General features: G+C 33.9%; 2 protein-coding genes across 2 annotated transcripts in view; both read left to right on the plus strand.

Annotated features, from left to right (window-relative positions):
* Positions 1-1,872: 1,872 nt before the first annotated feature.
* Positions 1,873-11,404, plus strand: LOC146528526 (uncharacterized). Its single transcript, XM_085203847.1, has 6 exons — positions 1,873-2,558; positions 3,519-3,697; positions 4,464-4,545; positions 7,653-8,286; positions 8,736-8,874; positions 9,435-11,404. Exons 1-6 carry the CDS (start codon positions 2,259-2,261, stop codon positions 9,679-9,681), a joined length of 1,581 nt encoding a protein of 526 aa, XP_085059973.1. The 5' UTR covers positions 1,873-2,258; the 3' UTR covers positions 9,682-11,404.
* Positions 11,405-12,346: 942 nt separating this feature from the next.
* The window catches only part of Reph (Regulator of eph expression), a 56,874-nt gene continuing 55,278 nt past the window's right edge, over positions 12,347-13,942 (plus strand). Inside the window, exons 1-2 of the mRNA XM_085203848.1 lie at positions 12,347-12,834; positions 13,059-13,116. Of these exons, the coding sequence (XP_085059974.1) occupies positions 12,769-12,834; positions 13,059-13,116 (124 nt within the window). The 5' untranslated portion in view covers positions 12,347-12,768. The remainder of the gene's footprint in view (positions 12,835-13,058; positions 13,117-13,942) is intronic.

The raw sequence follows: 13,942 nt of genomic DNA on the forward strand, positions 1-13,942 counted from the left end.
TTTATTGATACTCTTATATATATACTAGCGACCCTCTTGCGGCTTCGCCCGCTTTTACTACTGGATTATTCATATAATGTGACTATTTTTAAATAGTTAAATGACTATTTTTAAACGGAAGAAATTATAAACAAATTACCTACTACCTACTAATAACTACTACAAAAAATATGAAACCAAATATATCGTGTTGAAATAATACATTCAACTCCAATTATCCAATACGTGCAAACGCATCTAAATCTTCGTTGCTATCTATAGCAACGAAGATTTAGATGACAGGCGGGTTTTTTTTTAAAAAATGAGATGAGATGCTGAAGAGGGTATTCTGTCCCTGATGAAAAGCAAGCACTACGTGGCTGCCTGTGAGGAAAATTAAATAGAATGCATCGGCCGGGAATCGAACTCGGGCCGCCCGCGTGGCAGGCGAGCATTCTACCACTGAACCATCGATGCGTGTAAGGCAGGCGGGCGCGGCGGATGCGTTTGTATACCTAAGCAAAACGTCGCGGGACGCATGGTGAGTGGCGAGCCGTATCGCAGCAAGGATTTTTTTATATTGTAATAACTTCTAAGGTACTTATTAAAATGAAAAACAGTAAAATACAGTTTTGATCTACATTAAATGGCCAACCTAACTAATATACTTATTTATATGCTGAGAGTAAGGGATAAGTGATACTTGAGTAACATACAGCTGATGTGTGAACGGCGGGATGTGTCAACAATTAAATGCGTTTTTCTGTAAAACTATTTGCAATTTCGAAATATTGTAAAAAGCAAATTTTATCTTCGTTTAACGTAGAAAATGTATAAAGTATTTTAAAGGATAAGGATTAATACCATTATGAAAAAATATTCCTCACAATAAAAAATATATTGAAATTACAATTTTTAGACAGAAATATGATCACTACACGTTATTCTTAAAAGATACGAATATGCCGTGGCGGACTTTTTTGTAGATCTTATTAAGATGAACAATACTCCAGTACATTATTTTCATGTAGTACTTACCATTAAAGCAGCGCATGCGCGAAAGTGTCTCAACAGGTAGGACTTTATACACATTTATCGTATTTATGTTAATTTACATAAAAATGTACAAATAATAAACTATATATAAACCTTCCCTGAGAAATACTCGACCTAATGGTGAAAACCGCATTAAAATCCGTTGGGTGGTTTAGAAGAAGAAGAGTTAGAAAGTTAAGACAGACACGAAAAGCGACTTTGTTTTATAAGATATAGGATAGGATATCTATTTACTATTTAAAAATCGGTTATTTTTTGGGTCAATGGGAGCTTGTATGTTTAAAGTTATTTGTAAGTCAAATGTATTTTTTTCTTGTAGTGATTTTTTTTACATTTTATAGGTTTTTATTTATTTATTTTTATTTTTATTTTTCAATTTGTTGTTGTTTGAAAGACTACTTTAAGAATAGGTATTAGAATCAACTGTCAATTCAAAATGAATCAAAGTTTTTGTACACTTGTGAATGTAAGCCTCGGTATTCAAATACATATTATAACTTCACAATACATTTCAAATACATATCACACACAAATCACGGAGGCATCGCATGTAAAGAGGCCGAACTCAACGCTGTAATTACAAAAGGAAACAAAGACACTTGTCTTTATATCTGTTCTAATTAAAACATTTGAATAATTAATAATAACTACGGAAAGCAGAAGTTTGGTATAAAATAAAAATACTTTAACCTATGAAGAAAAAAAAATATCTGCTACTATTAAAAATGTAAAATAACATTTTATAGACATTAATCTGTGACAATGTTAAAATAAAGGTTATTTTGTCTGTGCTTCTTATTTATCACGACTTCTTACTTATCTGTAGAGTGTAATATTTAGATTTTAGATTGGGTGACAAAAGATTTATTTCTGATCTGTATTCTGTGGCAGTTTTAGCTTAGATTGTATAATTTATCCTTGATTTGTTTATAATTATTATAATAATTAATTATGTTTTATTACTTAGTGTTATATTAATATATACGTGGTCAGTGTGGTTTAGATATTTTATTAGTAGCATGTCAAGTGGGCGCTAAAATAACATTGTCCTCTTATTTATACGAGTGACGCTGACGTTACAAAAATATGTTTTCATTAAAATTACCATTTTCTTTTTCGCATCGATAACCCTCTGACCGCTTGTTTACATAAATTTGGAAATTCACGCACTTATTGAATTTGTGCCAGTGTGAAAAAAATCGTAATGTCGTTATGTGATTAATATGAAGTGGACAGTGTTTTTTATTTTGCTCTCATGTTATTTAACCAAAGGGGATTATGATGTTAAGTGTAGTTATAATTCCAAAACTGGTTTGACTTTCGAGCCTTCAAACGATGGAGTTGAGGGACGTTATAAAGTGGAATGGTGCACTACAGCGGATAGAAATGTTACATCTTGGGAGCTAGTATTGCGATACGATGATCGCGCTCAAGAGAGCTGCCTCCGATACCAATTAGGTCCACTAGGCTCGGTGCACTCGCGCTTCCACGAACCAGTCAATCTTAATTTATCCTGTACTAATGTTAGTATTTATATACTTTTTTATTAGTGAGACCTTATTGTATACCTACTTTATGCCAAAACTATGAATTATGCATTTATTTTTATTCTGAAAATGTTTTAATATGACGAAAGCTTTATTAATCATTGTTATTATTGTTAAGCTAATATCTAAATATTAGATTATAGGTTCCAAGGTTTATTTAGGTTGTTTACCACAGAGCCTAGGAAGCTAGTCTTAAGACACTTCTTCTTCCCATTAAATTCTGGAGGCATTGATATTATGGATTCTGAATATAATATATTATGTAATTTAATTATGCTTGTGCCATCATCATAGTGCAATGAACATAGCAAATGCAGGCAAATTATGCTTCATTTCCCAGCTCCAGCTGAGAAAAGTAAGTGGAGCATAAAGGCAAGTGAGTAGCACTCAACACCCAATATCTCAAACTTGAGCAGCAAGTAGACATGATATAATATCTCAACAATATATTCTCTCTACCTGCCATGCTATATGAGGAATACAATGTAAAGCTGAAAAACAATTAAATGTATTCATTAGAGTAATTCAATATTATAGTTTCTGAACTTTTAAATTTTATTTTATTAAATATTGTCATTTTGTATTACATAAATTATCATGCATTTATGTAGAAAAGATACAAGAAAGGTTATCTCATAAAATAGATCAAGTTCATTACTTTTGTAACTACTATTATAATTATAATATAAATTAAATTGGATAAGCTGCTTAGGTTTTTTACAAATTCATGGCACAGTATCTTTTATTACGGTAATTATGGGTTCAATGCTCAGATATGTTTGAACCTAAATGATATTCAAAGCATCTCTTGAATTTAGAAGGAAATTTTAGAATGGAGTGTCTTGACATTATAAATTTCAAACTGTAAAAAACATTACCCAACTAAACTAAAATATTACTATTATTATTTTAAAAAAATAATTTATAATTTTTCAGGTATGTTTCACAACTAATTTAGACCTCATATTTAATGGTACATGCTACCATGTTAATACATGGCTCCGCAGACACACCACAAGTTCAATTCCACATGAATCCCTCCATTATATTATTAACCCTTACAATAAGGAGCATTTTACGGAAAGCAAAGCTATGGTGCATAATGAAACTGATGGGTAAGCATTTTCAAGCTTTTATAAAGTAGTTAAAACTGTAGTTTCATTTAAAGTGGTGCTGACAAAAACATTATATATTATTAGTTTAATTGCAACAAAGTTTCAAAAGAACAATACAAAATTCTCCTTGTTATTTGTATGGGAAATCGAAAATTGCGATGAGACACATTTCTTAATATAAAACTTAAGAAATGCCCTTTTAGCATACATGTTTTTTTGAGTCCAGAACAATATTTTCACTATAATTTATAAAAAAAGAGAAATAAAATGCTTTTGGCCCACCCTAATATACAGTTGTCATTTTGTATATATATTTTTCTTAATATACATTTATGTCAGCATAAGATTTTTGAACTCTATGGTGCTTTTTTGCATTTGACAATGTTGGTTCTTAAAATATTGATAAACTATTATATCACAAGAGAGATTGTAAAATAACAAAGTTTATAATATTACAGTGACATATTTAAAATTTATGCCCAATTTTTACATTATTTTTCTAAAGTATTTATCATCTGTCAAATATAATGCACAAATAATTATAATAATTATAGTACATTTGTTTTGTCATTACTTTTCTATATGAGATGTTATTAAATGTTTTGAGGAAAGGTCACTTTAAAATCTGGTAATCATAATTCATAACATAAGGTCAGAATCAAAGATCTTATTGTGTTTGTTTTTTTTATTGTTATGCTTTTTCCTTCAAATGTATAATAATTAAATATCAATGTTTTATATCGCTCATAATTTTTTAATTTTGCAGAGAGTACTTACTTGTGCACTGGTTTCTCGGATATATACCTGCTACCGATTATTTCATGGACCTTTGTCCTACAGATTACATGGTAAGAATGAGTACTTTTAAATATATCCTACTTACTAATCTATACTTGCGGCTTTATTGCTTTGTCAAAGAGGCATAACTAAGAGTTGTCTGTGACATATGACATACTCTTAGTAGACCTTGGCCTAAGTATGTTATATGTACAAGTAGGTAATTCTGACTGGTCTGTAACTATGTTTTTCCAAATGGACCAAGAATTACTTCTTGAGATGAGCACCTTCAACTATAGGCAGAGGAAACATATTGTTATGACATTACATTTGTTACCAGTTAATGTCTATTGGGATATTGCGATTTGATTAGCAGAACTTAAATTAATTCTTCTAAAATCAGATTAAAACAACATTTTCTTACATTCAATTAAAAATTTTAGTATTTCACTTTGTCTTTGTTCAATTTGTCGTCCACATTCTTTCTGTTATTATATGTTTTCTGTACTTATATGTAAAATATGAGTGTAACACTAAAATATATGTTTTATAAAAAATATTTGGTTGTTCACAATGTCAATGTTCATTTGTCACAAATGCTAAAATAAACAGGTTCTGTTCGCGAGATGAGTGTAGATATGACGACTCCTTGAAGCGCGGCGTTCCATTGTAATATTTGACGTATTTATAACTCTTGTGTTGGTTGTGGCATCGTCACGTATTTACATCTCTTTATATTTTATTTTTTGTTCGATTTAATAAACAAATGAAAGAAAAAGCTAGCACAACCACTGCACAAGAATAGAAACTGTATGTGACCAAGCAGTAAAAGGAGAAAAAAAATACGATTTTTTAACACAAAACAGTGATCGCAGTTTTCGATGATATAACGGAACAATTCGTTATTGACACAACCAACACACAATACGATAGTGACAATGGTGAGGATGTTAGTTAGGTGTAGAAAAATTTATTTATTCTTATAATAAATATAATTTTTAAAAGATTTTTTTAATCTGTCTCTACTTTTGTTGATCACTCACACAAATGCAAAGCGCAGCTCACGCTTCGCGCACTTACAATTTATTGATACATCTTTAAATGAACGTTTATATTTTTACGCACAAATTTATTATTATTAGTACTTCGTGCTACAAACTGAGTTAGAAGTTATAAATGGTTTCATTTGAATCTTACAAGACATAAAATTGATGTGTGATTTAGAATTTGATGCAAAAAATATAAGTAGCAATTTCAAATAAGGATTAGTTCAAGTAGTTCTTGTTTTTATTAATTTAATATTTATGAACTTTGTGCTTTTACTATTTATTTGAGTAGTTCATAAATAAATCATGTATGAATGCGGTGGTTGTCGTTTCGATTTCAAATTAAGGGAAAAGTTTAGTTGTGTTTTTTCAGCGTTATACTTTTTCTCGCGAAACAGTGTAGGTAGAGGCAGCCTATTGTTAAAACACTCTGTTCTTCTCATACCGCCTGAACTTAAGGCTTTGCATGTTGAGTGTATATTTAGTAATTGTTTTCGGCGTGGAGTACCGACTCAACACTTCTGGACCAACAAATGCATACTACTCTTATTACTATGATTTCTTAGTTAATATAGCATTAATATGAAGAATGTGAGAGGATAAATAACTTGTGTAAGTTCTTTCGTCTAACAAATACTCGTTCAACCCACTCGTTTTATATTTGAACACAAAGCTGACGCATGTCTGTACTCAGTGCTATCTCATCATATCTGTTACAGTGTTAATATTTGTAAATCCCGCATTTGAGTACCTAGCTGCATTGTACGGTTTCCCGTAGGCCATCAACAATGTCGATACTCGTGTTCCATAGTTAGTGTTTTATTAATTTGTTGTAACTCTTCGAAATGTAGTTTTTTTCATTCCAAATTACATTTATTGATTGGGTAGTAAATATTTTAATTTGTTATAAAATAATACTTATCACGCCTATTTTATGATACAGCCATGACAAGAATCAGGGACAATCTGGAAATCCATATGGAAAAATGATTAAGAGTAACATCAAAACGATTAACGTAATATAGCCTAAAGCCTTCCTTTATAAATCTAACTATCTATCCAAAACTAAAATTATTTTTGAATGCAAACTAGTAGTTCCTGAGATTAGCGCGTTCAACAGATAGTATTACAAAATGTATTATCACTCGCGACATAAGTGGCATTGTTATTTAAATTACTACGCGCATACAATTGTAGTTATTTTCTTATCATAGTTCACAATATTGCTAATAATATTGCAAATACTTTGCAGTAATTCAAACAAATATATCTTACACTATACTTATATACTTGCATGCTATATGTAGTTATATGAACTCATACAATACTATATCGAATCTACGAATGTAATTATTCTACTGAAAGTTGACATGAATAATGTATGGAACGTCGATAAAAATGTCATTAGAATTGTTGCTCAATTGAGTCCGTCGTTGCGTAGTGGAACAGCGTCTGTAGCATAGTGATTACGAAGATTATAGGTTTGATCCCAGATAGTGAATTATTTTCATTTCTCCGCCTTACGCTACTCAACGCACAATGTCTTGAATTCGGAAAAAATCCAAGGACCGTAATGTCTTGACACTCGTTTCTAACTGCCGACTATATAAAGATGAAACGTGAATCTAAATTGACCCAATATTTGTAGAAGAAAGAATTTATTTCTGAATAAGTTGTAGCTTAGGGTCGGTTGCTCACAAATTCAAATGGTTGAATTTTATATAATATTGCATTATAAATACCTGTCACATTAGGATATTAAACAAGGAAATATATACCTATTATTTAAGAAAATTGCTAAGAGTCATTGACGTCATTAAATTATTAAGTTCATATTAATTGCTATTATAATATAGTTGCGGCTCGTGATATTTAAATATATTACACAGAGGTATTCAATTTTGATGATTATCTAGATATACGTTATGTTAGAGTTTATAGTAACTTTATATTTATTGTATGGTGTGGGACTTGTCAATACTTTTAGTTACTTATATTTTGTTATTTACAATATGAAGTATACATTATGAATTTTTATAGTCGGCCTTGTCTGACACTAAAAACAGACTGAAAGCAATATTTATTCTCCATAGCCTCCTTCAATTATTTTATATTTTTCTTTTGTTTTACAGAGCGAATGCGAAGACGTCACTTCAAACTGTACAGCCATGACCTCACAAATATCGTGTAAGATTCATACACGGTATGGCTGTTATACAGCTCATTTACATCACAGTGCTCCGTGGACGGCCGCCGAGGCTCTATTCGCGCAATTGATTAACACGGCCAGTTCTCTATGCCATGAGAAGAAAGAACCTATAACTGTACCGCCAACACAAGCTAAAGCATGGTGGGCGGCTGCCATCATTGTTGCCATCGCTTTTTTGGCTGCCCTAGCATTTTGGCGGGCTCGTATTGATATAAACACTAGAAAACGAGTGTTATTTACGTGGTTATCGCGTAATACGACAGTAACGCCGCCATCTTGTCCACCAACGGCCATTGTGGTGTTGCTATACGCGGGAGACTGTGAAGCGATGATGAAAACGGTGTCGATTTTACGTGAATTAATTATAAAATATACAGGCTATCAAGTGATCGATTTGTTTAATAATGCGGTGGTGGCCGCGTCGGCTCCCAGTGCATCTACTTGGATAAGGGGCTTGTTGAGGCGGGATGATGTTAAAGTCGTGTTGTTACAAACGCCCGCGGCGCAACAGTTGTATTGCCCGACACTTAATAGTGAAACGAAGACGGTGCCTACTTGTGAGTATTTTGTTTTTGTTTAGCTTGTTTTGTAAGACTATTTTTGTCTATGCTTATCCCCTTTTTCTTCATGAAAACAAGATATTTCTTTCAAAGAAGTACCGCAACTTCTTTCCACGTAACAAGAAATAGTCTTCAAAACGTGTTGCATACTTTTGGCAAAAGTATGCTAGACAGCTTGAATCATACATTAATCTTCAATTTAAATGACCTAGCAAAAACGAAATTAGTTCTCAATTTTGCTGCCCCTCAATATACCGCCCTAGTTACCTGTGCAGCTTGCTGCTTAATCCACTACTGACTAAAACTCATTTTTTTAAAAATCGTATAAGTATTGGGACACAGCGCCTCTTAAAAATTGTTAACGCAATTGTTATTTTGTTAAATATAAAGAGTCCAAGAGAGATTAAAAAAATATTAAAACGTATGTGCTTGTGTGTACATTCCAGTAATAGCGCCGCTAATGGGCACGCGCGTGTGCCCGCGCCGCCCGCACGCCGGCGACGCGCTGCTGGCGCTGGCGCTGCGCGAGCTCGCCGACACCGCGCACGCGCACGTCGCGCCCTACCGCAAGTACTACGTCGCCGAGTACGTGTACTGTATATTATATTACAATTAAATTACGTTTAAGAACACTACAAATATACTATGCCGCAGATGGCTAAGCTGTAAAGTCAAGAACAATAGTTGCGTATAACACAATATTGATATTCTATGTGCGGAAAGTATCTCTGTCTACAGGTACAGTGGGATTACATTGAAATTATTATCATAATTTTAAAATGTCATATAGTGTTCGCCGATAAATGGGCTATCCGATACAAGAACACAGTAAACCCTGAAATAACTTTGCTTCACGCTGTATCGCTAGCGGGGTAGTCAGTGAGAACAGAGCGCTAAACGCTACAGTCTCTACATACTTCTTTCGCTTTGTCTACTGTCATCAACCTCTTCAATTTGTCCTAACTGCACTTTTATAATCACTCGCACAAATGCAAGCTTACGCGTTACACTTCGTGTAAAATACGTTTAAGAATAATTCTATTATGTTCGTTTACCACAAATTATAATATCAAAATTATTTTACTACACTTCAATGTAACAATCAACATTTCATTGAATAACTCCTACAAACCTTTCTGTTACAGGATATCCGGTATTAAAGCAGAAGTGGCCCGCAACTTAACACCGTTACGACGATATATACTACCTGAAGCTGCACCCACTTTACTACACGACCTATCACCCCCCACCCCCAGCACAGCAAACACCCTAAACACTCCCAACACCAATATGGAGGACACATTAAGTGAACTACGTGCATCCATAGAGTCACTCCGCAACTTCATACGTGATAATCCTGATTATTTATCTGATGAACTTATTTTTATGTGATAGTGTCTAGTAAACTTGATATTGAGTGTGAGAGCTTGAGAAATGTGCCAATGCAATGCCGACACCGACATTGCACTGGATAGTTTCTAGTCTACATTTAACAAAAGTTATTCTTAATGGAATTAAATTAACAATAATTCATGTGTTTATGATTTTACTCTTTGATTTTTTTTTATTATCATACAATATTATTATATTGGTTACAATTTTGGTAGGTCAAGTTTAGTTAGAAACAATGTATAATGTAATAATGTAATGATATCGTTCTATGAGGTCGTTCAATTGATCTTCATTATTATCTCTCTTTTTAAAGTGTAAGAAGAAAATATATGAAGAATCATATTGAAAACCAAACTTAAAATAATAAGAAAAGTACAATGGAAGGAAAAAATAATCAAATCAAATGTAATATGTATATGAAAAAATAATCAAATCAAATGTAATATGTCAAAGATTTTATTATTATAAAAAAATATTTGTTTTATTTGTAATATTATTTCGTTCCATTCATATTGAGGTGATCGGATCCTTCCAATAAATATTTATAATATATAATCGTTTATCCTCATGCATCAACATTTTGTACAGTAGTTACAGAGTAATTAGTAATGCTTTGTCAATCTAAACTAAGAAATTAAAATATTTTAATAATTATAATTAATTAATCTCTTGTATACAAACCCACAACCGTCATGTATATTCATTAATTAATTAGTTGTACTCTTTAACAAAATTAAACAAAACTGATCTGCTTGTAGAAAAATAATTAAGAACAAATATTTAAGATATATTTTTAGAAAATAATGTATTTTTTACACTAATATTACTTATTTTTGAAAAATCAGTCAATTTTAATAATAAATTAGGCAATATTTTTTAACTAGTTTTAAATCTGGAATTAAAATATATTTTAATTTTTTACTATAATAATTATATTGTTTAAATTGTATAGAGCAACCACTTTTTATTGCAAGTATAAGGAAATTAAAATGATATTATTTCACTGTATTCCTTTATGAATGTTCATAATAAGGTGTTTAGATAATTTGTCGTTTAGATCTAGTAGTCCTAATACACTGCGTTGTCCGTTCCCGACACACTGTCCAATTTTCGAGTCACTAGCAAAATCTGACTATGAAATCAGGCTTTTTACCTTATCAGTAGTTCGTTTGAATTAAGTAAATGGAACAAAGGAATATTTATTCTTTAGAAATTTCCTGTACATTACAAAAAGGGGCTACGATGCCACAGACATACAGATACACACATAGACATACGCATCAAAAATATAACACCCCACTGCGTCGGAGGTAAGAAAATGTCACAATACATTAAAAAGTAATATTTAGAATATCTTTCTTATGTAAAAGTACGGTAATATAAAATTCTTGGTAAATAATAACATACATAGATTAAGAGTAGTTATTTGCAACGTCGAGCTTATGAAACGAATTTGTATCATATAAATATATTATTATACTATATAATATTCAGAGAAAATTGATATTTGTATAAATATTTTCTTATATCAGAAGTATTGATTGTGAAATTTTATTTTTTTATATGACTAAATAAATATGATGTCATGTCATCATTTTGAGAACCCTTTGGTAGATTATTAGAATAAGACTATTACAATATTGTTTATTGTGACCATCAAAGTAAAATTTGAAGTAATCACTGTTATGACTTGTTGTTAATAAATATACGTTTGAAAAAACCATTCATGCTTTTCATTTTGAATCCCAATTGCATATTGAAACTTTGGTTATTCTAGAAAGTGCGACCAGGAAAACAAAACTAACTTGAAGAGTTTCTTGTCATGACAAATAAATAAAATAAAACACATGTCACGCTGTATCCCACTCACAGCTAGTTAGGCAGAGGGTACCCTAGTGTTAAGACACTCCGTTCCCTACTACACTTTATACGTCAATTTTGATATTTTAACAACTTAAAGTAAAAATAGTTTGACTTACAACTTGTTTTAACATAAGTAATATGTTCATGTACTGTAATTTGAAAATGGCGCGCAGATCGGTTCGTCGAGTGAGTGAGCGAGACAAGTAGAGAAAAGAGAGAAGTAGAGAGAAGGCATGCACGCAGGTACACCAGCATGGCGGCGATTCATTACGCCCGACGAGTGTGTAGTATGGATATGCTGTATACATATTATGTTCTGTTATAGTATGTTATGTTTATTTTATTTTACTTTTTGTTGGTTTTATAGTAGGGAATGGTTATATAGGGAGATGTTAAGTTTGATATTTTAAATATATACTTGCATTCGTTTCTTGGTATCTATTATACTTTTCAATATGTGTAAAAATCAGTAGTAATAATATATTATGATATTGTAATAAAGCAATTTACATTTTCTTTCGTAATTAATTACTATTACAAACGATTATATTTTTAAGAAAAAAGCTATATTACGAGGAATACTTTCTCATGGACAAAGCTAAGTATACTACAATGTTACGCCGGTAGGTATATCCATAGGTTTGTATCGTGCGGGAGTTTTATCAGCGATACACTATCAGCGTTACGTAACCGACAGCGCGCCGAGCACAGCCGACGCCGGCCGAGCGGGCCCGAGCGACGCCGAGCGCGCTCGAGAGCGAGCGGGACGTCGTGCGAGCATTAAATTTCGATCCTATTCTGTAATGTTTTGTCCAATCGCGTCCGATCTCTGCGCGTTCCGGTTCTTTGTCATCAATGGGTGGCCGCCCGCCGCCGGCCCGCACTACCGCCAGTCTCCAGACCCGCGTACGAACGACCTACGCGCCTCTCCCGTCGCTCCCCACGACGCCCGACTGCCTCGGGAGCCCCGGCCCGCAGTGGAGCCCGGCGCGGCCCCACGTCTTACCGAGTGCACAGCGTCCTAGCCCACCAGCACCACTCGCGTGATCGTGTCTAGTAGTTATCCGGCAGTCGAGCGAGGCGGTCGCCTACTGCAGTGCCCGACATGCGCCCGGCGCCCTAGCGCCCAGCGCGGAGCCCGAGCCCGAGCCCGGTAGCTGTGACGGCGCGAGTGCCGGTGACCGGTGTGTGGACGAGAACGATCGGTCGAGCCGACGCTCAATAATGCTCAAATTCCTGACACACAAGCTCCGAACGCACTCGCTGAATGAGGAGAACGTCTCCGGAAAGGTGGGTGTCGCCGCGAGCTCGGCCGCCACCGAGCCGGCGAGTCGAAGGTCACACCGCCACCAGAAAATGGCCGCCTCGCGAGAACAAAGGAGCGGAACGATCGGCTTCCATACGCTCGCTCTCGTTCCCTCGCGAGTGTCGCCCGGCGGAGAGTGGTGGCGGTGTATCACTACGTCACTGCGTCACTACTCGCGGCGGAAACTGAGGGAATGTTTTGGTTGCAGGTGGAGGAGCGGGACTCCGGCACCGAGTCGGACGACGAGGCGGAGCGCGCCGACACCGGTGAGTTGACACAGCTGGCCAGCCAGCGGGAGACACTTCACAATTGCAATAATACACATAAATATCTAGAATCGCATAGAAATCTTTGTCTATCATGACGTACCTATGTAGAATAGTGGTGTGACTCGTCCAAGTGTAAATAAATATGCCAAATATAAATAACAAAAACAAGGCTGCATATCTAACGATTGTTACTGACATTATTAGATTCTTATTAGCATACCGGTTTAGCGGAACGTAGCGCCGCCGCCGGTGTCGACACCACGACACTACGACACTAGTTAGCGATTGCGTTACATCAGATTAGAGCTTAGATACTTCTCGTAGATTATTTACAGTATATTCTAGGGATGTTTTAATGTATGCTTGCAATGCAAGTAATCGAAATTTTATACAACTAGTACAACCGCTTTGTTTATACTGTGACCTTGAGGTGCGACCTTGAACTTACGCGAAATATCTAAGTGTGTTAGCATATAGTAAGGTGCTCTCGTGTTAATTGATGGCCACGTAATACACGAAAGGGCTAAACTGACCTTTATTAAAGCTTTTTTTTAATATTATTTGTGAATATTATCTGTGATAGTTGTAAATAAAATAATTTAAACACAACATTTAAAAAATATTATTATATTTCAGATAAGCTTAGTTATTAGTTCGTTTTATTTAAATATTCTCTACCTTTTTTAAAATAAAAATTTATAATATACTGATGCTGAATTAGTTTTTTTTTTGATACGTAAAAAAAATCATTGATGTCTTTCACGTAAAATATCCCTACATATGGAAGATAGAGAGGTAACTATAGGTCAGACAAGGCAACTTT

This window comes from Heliconius melpomene, chromosome 19 (genome assembly GCF_056956725.1).
Source record: "Heliconius melpomene rosina isolate 202511_hmr_F chromosome 19, ASM5695672v1, whole genome shotgun sequence".
Classification (NCBI taxonomy): Eukaryota; Metazoa; Arthropoda; class Insecta; order Lepidoptera; family Nymphalidae; genus Heliconius; species Heliconius melpomene.